The sequence below is a fragment of the Sparus aurata genome, chromosome 4, assembly GCF_900880675.1.
Source record: "Sparus aurata chromosome 4, fSpaAur1.1, whole genome shotgun sequence".
Taxonomy (NCBI): domain Eukaryota; kingdom Metazoa; phylum Chordata; class Actinopteri; order Spariformes; family Sparidae; genus Sparus; species Sparus aurata.
Window position 1 is genome coordinate 25,836,491 of NC_044190.1, and position 18,780 is coordinate 25,855,270.

At 43.8% G+C, this 18,780-nt stretch overlaps 1 protein-coding gene across 2 annotated transcripts; it reads right to left on the reverse strand.

Moving 5' to 3' along the window:
- Positions 1 to 311: 311 nt before the first annotated feature.
- Positions 312 to 18,295, reverse strand: crispld2 (cysteine-rich secretory protein LCCL domain containing 2). Of its 2 annotated transcripts, none has more exons than XM_030415600.1 (15): positions 17,839 to 18,295; positions 14,571 to 14,921; positions 13,289 to 13,407; positions 11,639 to 11,771; positions 9,420 to 9,535; positions 8,893 to 8,993; positions 8,623 to 8,817; positions 8,476 to 8,536; positions 8,301 to 8,367; positions 8,079 to 8,209; positions 7,865 to 7,908; positions 7,700 to 7,772; positions 6,886 to 6,961; positions 5,767 to 5,897; positions 312 to 2,046 (listed from the first exon to the last, which is right to left on the reverse strand). In XM_030415600.1, the coding sequence occupies exons 2-15, from the start codon at positions 14,832 to 14,834 to the stop codon at positions 1,995 to 1,997; spliced, it is 1,563 nt and encodes a 520-aa protein (XP_030271460.1). In that variant the 5' UTR covers positions 14,835 to 14,921; positions 17,839 to 18,295; the 3' UTR covers positions 312 to 1,994. The 2 variants fall into 2 exon arrangements, with proteins under 2 accessions (XP_030271460.1, XP_030271461.1); XM_030415601.1 differs by lacking the exon at positions 17,839 to 18,295 and adding an exon at positions 16,586 to 16,843.
- Positions 18,296 to 18,780: the final 485 nt, after the last annotated feature.

An 18,780-nucleotide genomic window follows, 5' to 3' on the forward strand; every position in this document is an offset into this window, starting at 1 on the left:
GTCAAATAGGATTCAATAAAGCTGTGGAGCCATATTACAGTAGTATTAGCCATAATCCACATATGCACTTGGGGGATGTTTAAGCTGTATTTTTGTAACTTTGGATGACAATTTAAAAAGGACTCTTGATTTGATGGACTCCATGAAGTCATAACCTTGTGTAGGTGAGAGTAAAACGCTGCACAACCTGGTTAGTTGACTTGTGTGGTTACACTACATGACAGGTTAGATCCCAGGGCAGCATGTGCAAGATAAGACGAAACATTCCATCACATCACTCGATTTAATGTTAACAGAAAGAGAAACCTGCATTGTTGAATTTGTAAGTCATACTTTATTTTCAAAATTGTGCAAAAAATATAGACCCCATCCTACACCTGTATAAAAACAAGAACATTAAGACAAATTTCACGCATTTTTATCATATTTTACTGCATAAAGGATTATTCAAAAACAAAACAAAAAACAAAGTATTTACAGTTCCCTTAACTTTACAAAACCTTTAGCATTTCCCATACAAATTTGCATATAGAAAGGATGCCTAGCGTAGCGATAGGACTGAGGTAGAATAAGGAGATAAAGTTGAAATGAAAGGAAGAGTCTTTAGGGAGTCGTTTTCTTGGCCAAGAAAAGGCTTAACGGTACCGTAATGTATCTGGTTTCATAGGACCCCAACTGGACACACCAGTCTTACAGCACAAACTGGACATTTGTGTCATTAGTTTCCATCAGGTGTAACGAACATAACAAACTAAATTGTAATCAAATGAGGCGTTTCTGTAAGAAAAGAATACCAAGGCAACAGTGCCTTAATCTGATATAGTGATGTATTAAAGGTGTCGGTATTCTGCACGCACTGCATTGTGTAAAATTGTTCCAGAGTGCATAAACTGCAGTTTGATTCACACACCCCCAAAAAATGATCTAGTCTTTGTACATAAAACTGTCTTTTACCTGAAACATGTGACACATTCATCTGTCTTAGGTGGGGAGGACAAATTTAGCATTTTCATTTATCTTACAGAAAAAACAGAGAAATGAAGAAAGGAGAAAAGCCCTAAGCAATAATAAATATTAAATGACAAATGACTGCTTGTTATTTTAGACACATCGACTGCCTGTGATTATTGTTCAATACATCCGTAACGTGGTTGCTGATCTGAGGACCCATCTGCACAAGCTATCTTATACCACACAGCAAACTTAGCAGTGTAACACCTTCACTAAATCACCTCCACATGTCTGGCCTCCTCGAGGGAAACATTATCCGTCACCAGCAGGGCCTGCTGCCTGCACACACTTCCGTTTACATCACAGTCAAACTCCTCTCCCTTTGTATCCGCCTGATGAGTTCTGCTGACAATACATCCTCACTCACCACGAGCGCACCACTTACTTTATAAGTACAATTTAGACTTAGATTTGATTTCACAGTCTAAATCTTTAAGAGCAGAAGGCGTAGAGGAGCAGAAAAAGTCATAAAAATATATCAGAATGAACATAAACAAATGTTAATATATGGTACTCCATTTTTAGAACAAACAAAATATCATATATTCTGTACACAATGATTAAATACAGTGTGATCAGTATACATTCCCGTGTATGAAAACCAATTTAAAATTTGTAATAAGAACATCAATGTAAACATAATACATTCTGTAAAACTAACTCAAAACTTCCAGCACCAGCTGTTCAATGCATCATAATATATAAAAACATTCCATATTCACAGATTAAGTATGTCTAAGAATTATCCGTATCTGGAATTAAAAGATGAGAGAAAAATAAAAGTCCATCACGATATTGGACAGTAACTCTTACTGGGTGGGTACTGTTTATGAACTAAGAAGGAAAAGTCTGTTTGGGACGTTCTGTTTCCACTGACAGGCACAGAGACAGGTGACGCCAGGAGATCCAACCTGTGGGCCCTTCCTGCTCTTCCAGAGCAGCTCAGGTGACTCTGTTGGTCTTTGCACTTCTGCACCGAAGTCTCACTCCCTCACGGTAAAGACTCGGAAAGAGGCTCCCTCTGTGTTGCTCTCGCTGCAAACAGACAAGACAGAACACATGTCGTGTTTAGTGCTACAGATGCAACTACGATCTACTAAATATGCCAAAGGCGTGCTCCAGCAGCTCAGTGTGTTATTTGCATAAAGTGGAATTGTGAGAAATAGATTGGAGAAGAATGGTCAGAAGTAAGGCAGCCCCGGCCAATCGTAAGCGCCAGAAACTAAGCGCAGAGCGGGTCATCTGCTAATATTAAGAGTGGTGGTTTGATTCCCGCCTCCAGCTGTACGTCAAGATGTCCTTGGGCAAGATACTAAACCCCTAACTGCTCCCAATGGATGATCATCCATTGATGTGTAATTGGCTAGGCATAGAACCATCATGCGATGTTTTGGAAAGGAGGCTCCTGAAGAGCAGCCTCCATTTACCGTCTTTGATCCGACCCTCGTGTCTCCTCAACTCCCACTACTTTAAACTGCACACGCAAGCGTTCTGTAAAAAGTTAAGCGCATGCTGAGATCAACATCATCAGGGTTATCCAAAGTCTCATGGTATGTGTCCACAGGATCTGTTGTTTCAATGCCTCCCATTCATTGTCATTGCGAACAGCCGTGAAATGCATTGTGGTATTGTTGAATTGTGCTTAAAACAAGAGGGAGTCGAATTACCCACTCCTCATTTGTATAAAGTTAACTTCTGGTGACTCCTACAAACTCCTACAAATCTATTGTTGAGCTGGAATGAACGCAGATTTTGCAACTGCACAGCTTATTTCTCGCCTGAATTGTCTTCAGAAGCCAATTTCATGGCGCCATTTCTTAACATAAGAGTAAGCTTCCCTGAACTGCCATGTTGGTTTAGTTTGAAACAGGGAGCATAGGCTGAGCTGGGAAGCGTTGCATGCACTCATGTCAAAGGACGCCCAGGTGGACACGTACCATCAGACTTTAGAAAGCTCCCACTAGATTCTACAAAGACATGATACAACTGAGTTCACAGGCAGAGTACTGTAGTGCTCGCAGTGAAAACCTGTGCCCCTTTCCACCACATAAATAATGGTTGTGCATCATCACACTTGGAAGTGTTCTTTTTAGTTCTGCCCAAGTCCTCCCAGCAGCCAAGTCCATTAAAAAGTACACAATCATGGTGTTCACAACATCTTAGGAAAAAAACTTCCACCAAATGTCACGTTGGCAGGATGACTCATTGTTGCCGGGTTTATAGGTCTGACCTTCTTCCAGCGACCGCATGTGCTAAACTTGATGACTTCGTAATTAGTTCATTAGCGGAGAGACCTTGAGGTCGGGCCATGATCAATAACCATGATGGGCCTGTGTGATTGGTATCAGATCGCAGATAATTGTTGCAGAGAAAAGCACTGACTAAGTGGCTGACAGCATTTCCATCCTCGAGTAATCAGATAGGCTGTGATTATTTCCCCAGCAGCAGAGTCCAGTCCAAGCTGCCCACGCTGCCATGATGTTGGCACATGGCACGGACTCCCCCAGCCGTTTATTGACCTCCTATCCCTATGCCCTGAGCGGGGCTTTCACTGTTCTGCATTAGATTTCATAGTAGTCAGACTTGGATTATTTTTGGCCATTCAGCACTTTGCACACTCAATTGAAATGCCTGAGTAAAGTAAGCAAAGATCCCATGTGTGGCCCATCCACACACCAAACCACACCATTACTCTTACAACCCCACATGCCAGCAGAACTGGCCACAAGGGCTTCCTTGCCTCAGCTTGGTCCACTGGAGCTGGCCACAGAAATGAGAGTGATGTGAGAAACATGGCGTGCACGCAGGGAACCCACTACATGCAGTATTACAGGAGACATAAATCAAGGTTGGGTACGAGGAATAAAAGCACCTTTTCTCATGCATATTTTAGATTCTCTTGTCAAATTTACTTGTCTGATTTCACTACAAGCTGCATGTTTTCATTTCAATTGTATCTCAAGGTTGTTCTTTACCACACTCCCATCGGTCAAATATTAAAGCTTAAGCTGAGCAAAGTATGGAAGTTAGAATATCATTGTGGATCTACACATTATATAACCTCCAACATATACTATTTTTAAAATTCCAGGAACAATTGCAGGGGAGAATCTCTGAGCAGACGTTCTGATTTGCTTACCCAAGTTAGAGAAACAACTGACCAATCGGATGACACAGGATCAGGAATGGGGACCTCATCCTCCTACATGGCTAGGATGGCTAGCTAGCTATCTATTCATCATCGCTCATTGGAGCGATGCGTCAACATGTCGGCCGTATTGGTACAGGGAAGCGGCCCCCTTCTAATACATGTCTGTCGAGGCAGGTGGTCTGTCCACAATGAACTCACTGAACCGGTTTTCAAGCAGTTGGTTTGCTACAAATGCCAGACATGTATTTCCATTCTTTATTATATTCAATATGGGTGTTCATACTGAAACACTAGATGATTTAAGATGATGGCTGCCATGATGTAATTTATTTCTAATTTTGGAAATCATTTTGGAAATAAATTCTTATTTACATTTCAGGTCACGACATGATGTAAAAGAAATATATAGGCTTTGTGGGGTGGTCGTTTATGTTGAGATAATTTGTGACAGATCCAATTCAAATTGCCTGTAGATAATGTTGTTATATTATTCATTGTTGCTTGGTCTTGCAGTTTCTCAAATGCAGCACAACAGTTTTTGCATTTTCTACTATTTCAATGGGTCATAACTCCTGAGCAAGAAGGAAGCAGCAGAGATGCATTTCGACAGCCAGAATACGGCAGCGACTGTGTAATTCCAGCCTATTTAACATTATTGAAGAATAGCAACAAGCATTGATGAGAATGACATAACAGAAGTCTTAACTTGACATATTTCTTTGATTAATGTTAAAAGTGTTAACTGCTTCCATAAACCTTATGCACAGCTTGTCATCTACAAATGACTTTGGCTTTTGTCACAAAACAAAATAGGAGCGCAGCTAACAGGAGCAAAGTGTCACGCTGACTGAAACAAAATGTCAGTTTAGTCGATTATGAGGCTCTGGCCCACCGACACCAGTGTTCTCAATCTTGCCTCGTTAGACCTCTGCTTATGACTGTGGTTGTGTGCAGACTTAATTGGCTTTCAGCTGTGTTGCACCTGTCAGGGTGGGACCCCGTCTGTCTTTATCGTGCTTGTTTTTGCCGTCAGTTTGCTGACCTTTGCGTAAATCCCAGCGTTATTCTAATGAGCCGCAATAAATGAAAACACATGAGGAACTGCAGGGTCTTTAAATCCCGTCTGGTTGACAGAACCTGCAACATTTACCCCAAACACCATGCGGCCGGTGGTTTGGGGAAAATATTACCACATTATTCAGGAATCCTTATGGGGAATGGGGAGGTTTTCACAGATTGTGTTTGAGTTGTAAAGTGCTTGTACATGTGTTATTCGTGGAAACAAATTCCCGTACTTCCTCAGGCTCTAATACTTCACTGATAGCTTTCGCTGCAGCTGAGGAGCCTCTGCGGTTTCACAGCTGCCACGCGGTTTCTTGTCGATACAAGCTGCCACACACCGTGTCCGAACATGAACGGTTGTTCTCATTTTAAGACAAAGTGTCTCCTAAATACTCTAGACTGCTCGGGGCCAAATCTAAAAATATAGATTTCTGGAACTCAGACTATCTCTAATGTTCCTGCGATAAGTTACAACTATTCAACATGGTGCCAGATCCATCCTTCATTATGCCTTTTGTCATTATCCAATAATAAAGTAATACCTCTCGGACTGGATGCCATTTTTCAGGACTCCAACGTAGTTCTTTCTCTTGTCCAGTGGCAGAACGTCCACTAAACCACCGTCCGCACTGATTACCCCTGCATGGATGGCTGCTTTACAAATACTGGAGCTCTGCGATGAGAAAGTGAGGCATAGAGGAGAAAGGTTTTTTACAAGAGGGGAAACAGTTTTTTCACAACACTCATATCTTTGTAATTCCTTCATCATCAAATACAGTAAAATAAATATTGCAGTTACTCGCAGACGCGCACACGCACACACACACACACACACACACTGACACAAAAGCAAGCATTTGTTTTACAGTCTGAGCCAACACAACTGACCTAAAGCTCTTATCAACAGTCTGGAGTGGAATCGTTCATTTCTAAACCAAACACAGATAACACTGTCCACAATCCATTAATTGTTGTCTACGAAATGTCAATCAGTGCCCCCTAAAGCTCGAGATGGCATCCTCAAATGTTTTTGTTGGTCCACAACCCAAAAATATTCAGTTTAATATCACTGAGGAGAAAGAAAATCAGAAAATGTTCAAATTTAAGAAGCTGGAATCACAGAAATGTCACTTTTTCTTTCTTATACTTTTAAACAAATTGATTCATTTATAACCAAAATGGTTGGCGATACATTCAACAGTTGACAACTAATTGAACAGTTGTTGCCGGAGGGTACTTTACAATGACTAATCTACTGAACGTGATTTAGGTGAATACTGAGCGATGATGTAAACCAGTCTTCATGAAACCATTTTTCTCTTTGCCTCCTACCTATGAGACACGGGCACTTAGCCTGAGATAATGGCTGGATAAGTGGTCCAGCCCCACTCTGGGTAATACATCCCTGGCAGGCTCAGGCTTACCTCACCATTACTCCCATTCTCCATGAGCCATATTCATACCGTGATTCAGTCGCTTTCCATAACTACCACGCATCACAAAGCCCGTGAACCCATCGTGACTTCACCGTGATGCAGATCCATATAAAGTGCCATTTTCTCTCTTTCTAAACTAAGAGCTCATAAATAACGGACCTGGAGTGCTTGGATCTCTGGCGGGCTTCGTGATCAATTTGTAAAAAAGTTCATTGTGTTACTTACATCTGTGTAAATGTTGTTTCCAACCACAGGTGACCAATAAGACGGCTGGGTCTTGCAGTTGGACGGACAGCGGATTCTGAGAGACAAATTGGACATCAGCGGCGACAGATAAGTATTTGGCATGAATAAGCACCATAAAACTAAATTAAAATGATTAATTGTAATTGGGTTCCAAGTGTTTATTATGAAGGGAACATATTTGTCCACAATCATAACTTCTTCAACGAAAACATATTCTATAATTTTACAACTTTGTTTTACGATATTGTCATTCAGTGTCTGCTCATATATCAGCCTCCACTTACAGGTATTCACAGGATGAGTTAAAGTTGTTTCACAGTACATTCACAAACACTTATGTCTGCTTATAACTCTATCATGGTGTGTTGTTAACCATTCATTAAAGGTGCAATATGTAAGGACTGACCACCTGTTGAATTTATGCTGAAAACACTCAGGGAGCAGCATATCATCAGAATAACTACTTACTTTTGCTAAATGTAGCTGCTGTTAGCAAATGGTCTAGTCTAGTGGTCCCGACTGGAATTCTGGACTGGAGGAGGATGTTGCTAGCTGGTTAGCATGCTAACTTTTAAATATCTCAGTTGTTTTTTCAAATTTTATTGATCATTTTGTTCTTTTTTAATGTTTTCAATTAAATTTATTACAACTTATTACAACCTTTAAATGTTTATATGCTGCCTAAAAATGTTAAACTGGGCCGTATGTTTAGATATCTGGGGTATCTGATGAATAAATATTTGTGTATAAAAAGAGAGAGGAGAATGAAAACATGGCGTATGTGAGGATCTACCTTGGACAGTTTGTGGAGGGCTTTTTGAAGGGGCAGATTTCAGCCACTGTGGTGTAACAGTCAGCAGTCAGCTCTGTCGCAGAGAGAGGACAGAAAAAACACTTACAGCGTATATCTACATGCAATCATGACTCAAAGCTCTTCTTAAGAACACGTTTAACTCACCTTCCACTTTGGCCACCACAAAGGCATTGCTGGCTTTATATTTACTGTAAAGGATATGACAGTGTTTCAAAATCAGGAAGGCAAACGTTTCTCAGAAAAACCTGTCATTGCACAAAATGTGAATCACTGAAGTTGGGAAATGTCTTTTTTTAAGTGTTGCACCAGTAAATGTGATTCAACCTAACGGGAAAAAAATTAGGCCGTAAATGTGTACCTGAGGGACTCGATGCCATTCTTCGTGGCTCGGACAAAGAATGGAAACTTGTCCATCCTTGTGATGTCGACCACTCCTCCGTTGTTGTCGATGGCACCGAAATGGATTGCAGCTCTGCAAATACTTGATTGCTGAAATAATACCAAATATAAGAGAACTTGTGAAAAATGCATGTTCAGTATGAATAATGCAAGATGTTTGTTTCCTGTTGGACCAACTCACCACATCATAAAAGAGAGTTCCCCACACTTTCCCTTTCTTATTCAGACAATTAGCGGGACATTTATATCTGCAGAGGAGGGAAACAAGTAAGAAACGAGAGTGAGTTGATATGGGAGAGGATTCTTATGGTAGACGAGAATGAATGAGACATGAACATCGTAAAAGATAACCGGACCTGTTGCAGGTTGCGCCTCTACACTTATCTCGCAGTCTAGTCTCACATTTAATGTTCTGAGCTGCAGGAAGAATTAAAAAAACTTAGTCATGAGCTCAAAACAAAACACAAAGGTCTGAGGGTGTTTCTGATCATTTCTGTAGCTACCAAGAAAAGTGCTGATGGGAGTCTTTGAAGAAGGACTTTTGGGTGTGGAGGGCTTAGGAGTGGTGGGCTTGGACACTGGTCTCTTCGGAGCAGACGGTTTAGGTTTAGGGGCAGGCTTGGCTGTGGTGCGAGGTGGCAGTGGAACCTGGGGCTTCTCCACCTCGTTCATGTCCTCCGTCTCCGAGCGCTGAGAGTCTACGGACAGACAGACGTGCAGGATTCAGGTTGGCAGTTCATGTTGGCATATTTGAATGAAAAGGGTTTGCTCACCTTTGTAGCACTGGTTATTTCTACACCCCCCTCCGTAGCTTGGAGGGCACTGGGAACACGGGCGGCCATGCTGGTACGGAGCCTCGCCAATCCAGTTGCCCCTGCAGAAGCAAACAGTGGACAGCTTGAGTAAGGTGGAAATTCATCATCAGTCAAGCGTCACTGGGCTCATGGCCTTGTAATTACTGCAGCGGTCTTTATCATTCGTCATTATTCCCACAAACTAATAAAAAAAAAACCTCCTCGTTGTCTCTCAGGTAATTACATACTGTCTGGAAAACAAGCGCCTGCCCCGCTCTTATTTTTCTTTCCTCCGTGCTTCATTATGATTTCTCTTTTCTGACTTCTGGAGGAATTTTAATGGCCCCAATATGTCAAACACATGTCAAACGTCTCGGACAGCTATCAGCTACAGTGGAACACACAGTGTAGCGTTTGTCAGCATCGTAGGGAGGGAGAATGTGAACAAGAGTCAAGACAGCAGAGGTGTGCATGGACAGGGAAACATGGAGGAATGTTGATCTTACTTTGGGGAATAGTTGCAGACGAGGTAAATGGCATTCTCCCATACTTCCCCCCACACGTTCATCCTCGGACACACGTGCACGGCACAGCCCACTCGGCTCGTGGTCGCCCAGACCAGCTGTAAAGAGAGAACGGCCAAAGTTAGCACGAGCAATTGCTGAATCTACAGACACATAGCAGAGTAAGCTATTGAGCTTGTAGCCCAGATTTCCTGCCTCACTTTTCTCACTGCCAACAGTTCAATCATTCATTCAAGAGGACCGGATTGGCAGTCACAATTAATGGGGCTACTGGGAGTTGTGCCCCGGTCAGATACACATCACGTGTGAACGCAGTTTGCCAGTCAGAGGTGGAGTAAAGGGCAGTTTTTAATATCTTAACTGAAGTCAACAAAGGCCCAAAACTGTCCAAGGTAAAATAAAACGGCTTATTAAACGGAAAGCCGCTGCAGCGGTGTTACAGATGAATGATGTGCCATTTGACGGCAAATACAACACAGCGTGTTCCATAACTCCTCCTCACTTTCCTCCCAGAACTCATGCAACATGTGCGCTCTCCCTCCTCAGGAATGTTCATCTTTTTTCCTGCCTTTTCAGTCGGAGGCCACTGGAAGCAGTGAGTCAGCACACAGACCGGTGTGTGCTGAGTGCTGGTGGTTCGGCTCAATAACGTGCTCTCTGACTCCAGAAGGGTCGAGCGTTTCTCCGCACAGGTAGTTACGGCGTATGAGCGGCTGCACTGCAGCAAATGAAAGGGCGAGACAAGGTGATGATGCTCAGATTTGGCACCGTCTCCTCTCTGCAGCATCTTCAAAAGAATCCAGGTCAAGCCGCGAGGGGTGTCTGCTGTGTCTGGAAAAATGACTTCCAGATGGCAGTGATCAGGTTTCAGGGTGAAGGCAGAAGGAGGAGTCGGGACGTTTCTGTAAACTCATCCCAGCAGCTACAGAGTAAAGTCTGGGGCAAGAGGAGGCCTGCTCAATGATTTGTGTTTCCTTTTGATTGATTTCTTTATTTTCTCATCCTTCGTGTCCTCACACTCTCCTCTGTTCCAGCACTTGGATCCGATTTTCTATTTATCCTTCAAACATCCCTGTTTTCACTGTCGACAAGTTACTCGATCCACGCCTGTCATTTAACCCCTCAGTCCCTCCACAGCTATGCCCATAAATACTGTGAAATATCATACAGGGTGTGCACCACCTGTTGAGTTCCCACGTCCCAACTGACATGTGTTGCACATCACAGATAAGAGAAGGCGCATGACCTGATACTAAATAGATTTCTATCATGAATTATAGCAGACGGTTCAGGTGGAAGTTGAAAAATATAATTCAGCTTAAAATGACAGCAACCAAACTGGCTGCCAGACTTTTCAATACAACTGATCAGGTTCAGAGTGAGCTCACAACTCACAGCCAGGTGCTTCGTTAAAGGAGTACGCCACCAATTTAACGTGGCACTCTTGTAAAATCACTGGATTGTAGACCACGTAGCAGAATTAGAGATATGTTTTTACTCCAAGCGTTCTTCTTACTCACTGAAAATATGATGGGTGGTGAAAACCTTGAGGCATACTGGACCGTATTTCAACGTAAAAACGACACATTCGATAGACCATTAGCTAACATTGTGCAAAAGATAACATTAGCACTCAACCACTTCCTAGCTAACACGACCATTCGATCACATCCAGTTTCCCGTTTGAGTTCCAGGCTTAAATAAATATGTCCTAGATGTGCGTGGATGCAGAAATGCTAGCTAGGAACTGGCTGAATGCTAACGTTGACTGTTGTCTAATGGAGGCTAACAAATGACCTTGAAATACGGCCCAATGTCCCTTGCTGATCAATCGGGAAGTGCTGAATTCGTGACGAGTCATTTCGTGACATAGTTTGGCCCTCATGTCAAGTTGGCTTCAAGGCCCGGAGGTCTGGTAAGCTCACGTCTCTCCGCGTTGTTTTCATTTTCTAACTTCAAGTCGAGTGACATCACCCGGGTCAATTTATCAGACTTCACGCGGCTCCATCTGCAGCCGCTGAAGGTTTTATTTTATATACGTCCCTTTTCACATATGCAGCCGTGCTCCTCAAGACTTGCAAGCAGATGTGTAAAATGAGCGGAGTTCTCCAGTAACCTAGATTTTGTCAGTCTAAAAAAATGTTCTCGTGAACTCTTTCACCTGCCCTGTTTTTTTTTTGTTTTTTTTTTATCCATCTCACCTGGGTGTAATGCGTGCACATGGGCCCGGAGCAGCGGTCTGGACACCAGGGATTGCACTCGTGAGGGTAGGGATAGGTGTAGTCTTTCACCTCGTCGTACCAGGCCTGGACGTGGAAGGCAGGAGAGCGGTATCTGTTGGGCACGCACACACAAACACACACGGACAAACAGTAGGCTCAGTCACAGGCCATCCAGGTACCAGGGGCAAAAGGGAAATATCTGAGGGAGCTGCCAGGTGCTTTGGCTAGACTTGAGAAACACTGCATGAACCTCCCTGCTCCTCCTCTCCCCTCCTCCACCCTCAAGGCCTCAAATGATGAGTCTGAATTTGACCTGGCACACAGAACGGCGTTCTGTTCCCCTCCATAACAGGGGAAATCAAATCAGATTGAAAAAAAAAAAAAAGGAAAAAAAAAGAATCAAAGCAAACCTAAACATCGCTCCGCAGCCTAACAAATCAGTCCGAGCTCTTATTATAAACATCTCTTTTTACGGTATTGAAAAGTGCTGAGCTTCTAAATGGAGAGCGGGGGGGGGGAGTGGAAAACATCAGGGTTCGCTGGCACGGGAAGAAAAGAAGGGAACAAGGAGAGAGGAAAAGGCCTGTGAGAATGAGAGCAGATTCCTGGAAGGGCACCTGCTGCGATAGCCATACACTGTCATGCACAGAGGCCTACTGTGTCTGCTGTCTGCTCAGACACATACACACACACACACACACACACACACACACACACACACACACACTCATTCACACAAACATTAACCTCAATATGCTAGCACTCACTTGCTTTACCCATTCTTGTCCTCAGTTTACAGAAAAAGAGGAAGTGAGTCCCTTATGCAATGCTGACGGCTCAGAAAATACTTAAAAAAATAAGAAGTACATAAAATCTTCAAAACTCAGCTAATAATGTCTGATTTGCAGTTTGTATTGTGTTGGCAGGTTGTGAACAAGAGTCTACAGCCATGCTAGCGGCAATGTCAGAAGTGGTGGATCGATTGACATTGCCATCGGAGCCATGCTGCTACTGCTAGCACGATTAAAAATATCCTCTTCACTGGTTGAACAAAATCCCTTTCTGCAAGAGGACAGCAGAGGGTCCCAACCAGAATCTATTAACTAACATCTTATGAAGCATTTATTATTAGATTTCCAACATTTATAAGCGCATTCATAACAAACGGTAAAGACAAAGACCAGTACAAGGGACTGCGCTCTATGTAAGAAAGTAGATTGTCATGTACTGACACCTGGGGATTGCAGGTCGGGTCGATCTAAAAGCATCAGTTTTTGACAAATAGAAAAACAAAATGTTTTGATTTGTTTGACGAGTTTGGAATGAGAAAATGTTCTTACGAATAGGACCCGCAAGTATTAGTACATTATTTAAAACCAATAATAAAGTTATTAGCTACAATTCATAAAGCCCTTTAAGGTTTTTCTAGAGAAAAAAAACATTTACATTCCTCAAAAATACACCTCACATAGCAGGAAGGAAATGAAGGATTCTCAGCCCTATCACTGCTGATGGTGTTCCTACAATCCGATTTACAAGTTCCTCCTGTTGTTACACACAAAACGTTGGTTTTTTTTGTTTAGCCATATGCACAGCAAAGCACATCGACTGTGTGTTATTGTGTCTCACCTTCCCCAGTGGACAGCCAGGTTCTGTCCAATAGACATGAGCAGGTCCTGAGGTCCATGGTCCCACTGACACTCCTCTGCCCAGTGAGTGGCGGACCGTTCCAGCTCGTCATCCCAAACCTGCACACATCAAGTAAAGATCTCACTTACTCTAGACACCGACGGGGCGCATCACATCCTCCACCTGCTGCGCCTGCGATTATATAAAGCACCACATCTTGTTCTGACTCAACCGCAACCTGCTCAAGACCTCCGCTCCCGCACTTCCTTCCTTCCCAGCGAGCTGAAACCGAGCTGGATACGAGTACAACATTAACCTTAGACGGCGACATTTGAGCGGAGCGGCTGGCGCCTGGCACCGGGCCACTACAAATCTCCAGCAATCACAGCTGAATTATCCACATTTCCTGAGTGGGTTTCTTTACGGCAGCGGAGAGGAGGCTGGAAAGAGGAGAAGACACCTGACTCCGGTCGTGGAGAGAGAGGACGGGGGGGCTGTGAAGGCAGGGAAGGACAGTGTACAAGCATGGCCCCTCAAAGCCCATCTCCTCAGTAAATTTCCAGCCTTTTGGTGGTCGCTGAAACATGCACACACAAGACACCACTGTGACCCCAAACACCCATACACTAACACAGACACACACACACGGCCTGTTCGCTTGGAATTTCAGAGAGAGCGCTGGGCAGAGAAAACATCTTCAGACGCTTTCCTAGCCGGCTACAACCGCACTCCAAGAGACACACGGGCCACCGCTGCTTCTCTCAGCTTTATGGAACTTGTGGTTTTGTCAGTAACCTTCTGTGCGTCTCGACAATAATCCCTCTCCCGCTTCGCCCATTGATGTGCCACGTTGTCCCATAATTCCCCCCCCCCCCCTTTTTTTTTTTTTCAACCCTTGTTCTCTCTGTCCTCCTTTGACCCGGCCCTTCCTTCGCTCGCCTGCAGGTAGGACAGAGTCAGCATTATTATCCTCCTTGTAAAAAAAAAAAAAAAAAAAAAAAGAGCGGCACAGCAGGCTGGCAGTAGCTCAGCATCATTACTGCATGTTTCCAGCAGAGAGAAAAGCTTGTTTTTTTTTGTTTTTTTTTTATTACCACTTTTTCTGGGTGGAAGAAAACCTTAAACCCTAATCACCGGCCTCATTCCAGACCGCGGCGCTTGCTGACACATTCACATTAAGTTCTCTGTGAGGCGACGCCAAAGAGAAAAAAGGTTGATAGTGATCTTTGTTTATTGATCATAATGGTGAAATAGGTCATTGGGGCAATGGGACGTGTCTCACCATGTGCTCCATGTTCGAGGCAGTGGGGTAGACGCCGCCCCTCAGCTTGTTGTGCAGCTGGAGGATCTCCTCGCGGTCCGACCAGCGGATGGATCGGCGGGTCCTATTGCCAGATGTGTTGCTGGTCTCATCTGTTCCCTCCTCGTAGCGGCTCAGCAGCTGCCTCAGCTCTTTGGAGTCGGGGAGGAAGAGGGAAGACGAGTCCCTGACGCACAACAGCATGAGGGGGAGGACAAGGAGCCAGGCCGTGGCGGCACAGGTCATCCTGACACTTGAGCTTCCTGGGTCGGACTTTCAGACTACAGTAGCCGGTTGTGTTTGGACGTCGCTCGTCAGGGTCGCAGACACAACCTGCAGGGAGGAAATGTTTAATGGGTCGTGTCACACTGTGTGAGTCAAAAAAGTAGAGTACAGATTACAAAATATGGGCATATAGATCACTAAACTAACATAGTAGCTGGTATCACAAGTTTGGAACATTTACAGAGAATGGCCCTGCAACACTTTCTATCACCTGCCTCTCTCTGTTGTTAATCCAGACTGAGCTGGGGTCAAATATCAATACGGAAATGTTACATTTTGTATTCTCTTTGTTCTTTGATTGCCTCAATTTTGGACTTTTGACTCTCAGCTGTTTTGCTTCCTGTCAAGAAACGGTTGCATAAACAACTGCTGCTAGTTTGTCAAGTAACAGGAACAGAATCTGATGCAATGCATCACAACTGCCCTGCAGGAGGTGCCACCTCCAAAAAGCTTTGGATGCCTCATTATTGTTGACACTGAGGCGTTAACTCTTCATGTTCTGTGTGGGTGGTTTTTCTTTTGGAGTCAGAAAGAGGACTGAAAGGTGTTTCTAATATTCTGTCCACCTCATGTGTGTTAATGGTATGGGCAAAACACTTGTTGTATGTCTGTTGTCAATGTTATGTGACTCCTTTACCTTAAAACAACAGCTTCAGAATCATGTTGATGGTAAAGGGTGAATGTCTCTATCACTTTTTTCTGCACCATGTGACTTCAGTGAGAGGGAAGGATCACAGCGTCACAGACATGTTTAATTCAACATACACGTTTTCGACACATAACATTGTTGTGACGTAATGTGTTTTGTTTGTAGTTAGCTCCTACGTTACATGATGTCGGACAAACCGTCCCAGAGCTGGGATTTGTGTTTACGACAGTGGTGTTGCACTCAGAAACTGTGGGGGGCGCCAAATCACACAAAACTCCAGTTTCCACTTAATGTTGCTTTAACACAATAGGATCGACATTTCCTTTAAAGTAACTGTAACACTGCCTCAGCTTTAATAATGACAATATGGTTTAATCAACTGTGTGTGTTACAGTTGATGATTGCATCAAGCCTTTAATGAGGTTTTATTGTCCGAAAATACACGGACAGTCTCATGTCTTGCAATTTATTGTGCGTCAAAAAACTGGCATTATTTTGTTGAACATTCTTGTGACATCATATTGTTTCTAAGGTTGTCAGATTTAATCACGACATGATCATTGCTTTCAAACTCATTCACAATAAAGACATTATGTCGATAGCAATATACTTTAGCATTTGAATGCTAGCAATCAAATCTGTCTTCTAACTTCACTTTTAGGGGGTTTAGGGAGGTGAAGAGAGTCTGTATCCATAACTGTACAAACCAGCACAATGAAAAAGATGCACAGGGACGAAAATCTTCGTTGAATTGGCGGGTTGACCAGCTCCAATTTGTACCACTGTCTTATTTGGATAACTTCAACTCTTTCGGAATAACACAGAAATAACACGAGTTGCACCACAATTAACCAACCAGTTCACTTCTGTGTTACCAGAACAGTAGAGCAACTGCTCTTCCTCAATCAGGCAAAGATTATTTAACCCTTTCCTGCCTGATTAGCATGATTTTAGTCAAGCCCATTTAGAGAGCCTTTCTCACACATAATAAAACACGTTAAAAAGAGCAGTTTTAGATTCATCAGTAAACAGACTTTGCTTTGGACTGAGAAACTCCGTCTACCTCTCCTCTTCTCCTGAATCTCTCTGATTACTTTCTGACCATACTGGGCAGCATGGAGGGACACCAAGGAGGCAGGTTGACAAGCTTTCCCCCGGCTGAACCATCTTCGAGCAAAACACTGCATTCCTGGCACGTCCAGGGACAATACTCGGTAACTGACCCCGCAAATGACCTCCCTCTGGCAGGCAACAGGCAAGAGGGACGTCGTCCAAGATTAGAGCTAAAGCAAACATCACAAACTTTTACAAAGAGAGAAGTGCTCTCAGCCAGTGTGATCAGACAAGGAGGACGAAAAAAAATGAAATAAAACCCCAGCCTCCAGCCTGCACCGGCTGCTCTTATCCTTGAATCCCTTCACCTCTCTCCCTCCGGCTGAATAGGCGGCTTGAGGTCTGGCACCGGTTCTGTGTCAACATGCTGTGCCAGCTCTGGGCACTGTGAGCCAGCGGGCGGCTCAGGCGCCACACCCTTATCCTCCAGCTCTCTCTCTCCCCGTGCCCCTCTTTTCACACTGAACCTCTACCAGCTTCTCTGCCCGGGCCCTTCTCACGGCTCTCACAAATTTTATACCAGAGTGACAGACACGTACATATGGACCAACTCTGGCCCACAGGTGGGCTCGTGTCTGATCTGGAGAGGGCCTGACCTCCTGGCCACCTCACCACGAGGCTGAATGTAAACACAGCTCACATCACTATATAAACTGACTGATTTATATTCTTTTATTTTTTAGAGATGCCAGCTCAGTTTTTCAAGCCAGGGAGCCCTTTAAAGATTTGGGGTTTTTTTTTACACCAATCTGCCCCTTACACTCTAAATCTAACTTTTTTTAGTTGAAATACGACTTTTCGTTTTATCATACATATATTCAGAGTATTTTCCATCATTGGTAGCTGTTCTCTCCCATTGGCATTCCCTCGGTGAGGCTGCAGACTCACAATGAATGGCAGTGTCCTGCCAGCAGCCTCTTTTTTCACACTGGCATGGCTGAGTTATCAGAGGTGTCAGTGCCATAAGTTCATATTGACATACATACATTTAATTGCACAAAATAGATTTTTCAAAAATAAAAGATTAAGCTCCATTTACACTCATATTCAATACCCCCCCCCCCCCCCCCCCCCCCCCCCGAGGAGTATCCTTCGCCACCTGGTGCACAGTTTAAGGTCTTATTTTTTGGCAGTACTACACAAACCCAGCATTCAACACACTATAAAAATAAATGTGTGTAATGTCTCATCTGGCTCACTCACCTCTTATCTTTTCTCAGTAAGTATCCAGCTGCTTGGGTAGCTTCCTCTGCGCGCTGGAGAGAGAGAGAGAGAGAGAGAGAGAGCTGTATTATTCCCTTGTGAGAGGACCAGCCTGCTGCTGCTGCTGCTGCTTGTTGGCCGTGTTCCTGAAGCAAATAGGAGCTGTGTAACTCCTGAGCAGCCCAGAGCGCCTTATATAGAGAAGGAGACCCCTCAGGACCAGAGGAAAAAATTACTGTCTCTCCTCACTCCCCACCACCTCCACCCCTCTCCACCTCTCCAGCCTCCCTGACTGAAGGAGGTTGTGTTCCTGGCAGAGAGCGCGCCTGAGTGCGCACGCCTGATGTCAGCAGAGAAGAAGAAGAAGACGAAGAAGAAAAAAAGGGGGGGAAAAAACCTACAAATACTGTAAATCACCGAGCTGTCAGACGAGTCAGCGGCAGGCTGTTAGATCAGCCTCTGTGAATCACGTCGCGATGACACTTATTACCCAGATATGCGATCAGATCGCGATCAGATACAGACACGCGTCAAACACACAGACTAAACAAACACACGGCCGTGAACACAACAGGCAGAATCACTTTAATATAATCATCTGTTAAAAGTTGTTTTCTAATGCTTCACAGATCAATGTGAAATATGAGCCATAAGGATGTTTGGGGTTGCCTGGTTGTGAAAAATCCATTGGCTGGAATTCATCAATTGAGATAATTGCTGAGTTTCACCATATAATAAGCCTTTATAATAAGAGGTCAAACAGGGGACCGAATCCCGGTTTTCATTCAAACCAAGCACAAGGCAAAGCAGGGCACATTTATTTCTATAGCACCTTTCAACCCACAGGCCGCTCAAAATGCTTCACAGATTACACAGGCGAAAGCACAAGAAGGAAAATATAAAAACAATCAAAATCAGGCAGCAAAAGCATGCAGAATAAAA

Bases quoted from the DNA above. Each gene is read 5' to 3' on its own strand.
- crispld2 (XM_030415600.1), bottom strand. From the start codon at position 14,834: ATGACCTGTGCCGCCACGGCCTGGCTCCTTGTCCTCCCCCTCATGCTG. The intron at 7,909-8,078 runs GTACACATTTAC...TATCCTTTACAG, and splicing joins AATGGCATCGAGTCCCTCAG to TAAATATAAAGCCAGCAATG. The intron at 6,962-7,699 runs GTAGATCCTCAC...TTTGTCTCTCAG, and splicing joins CCCTCCACAAACTGTCCAAG to AATCCGCTGTCCGTCCAACT.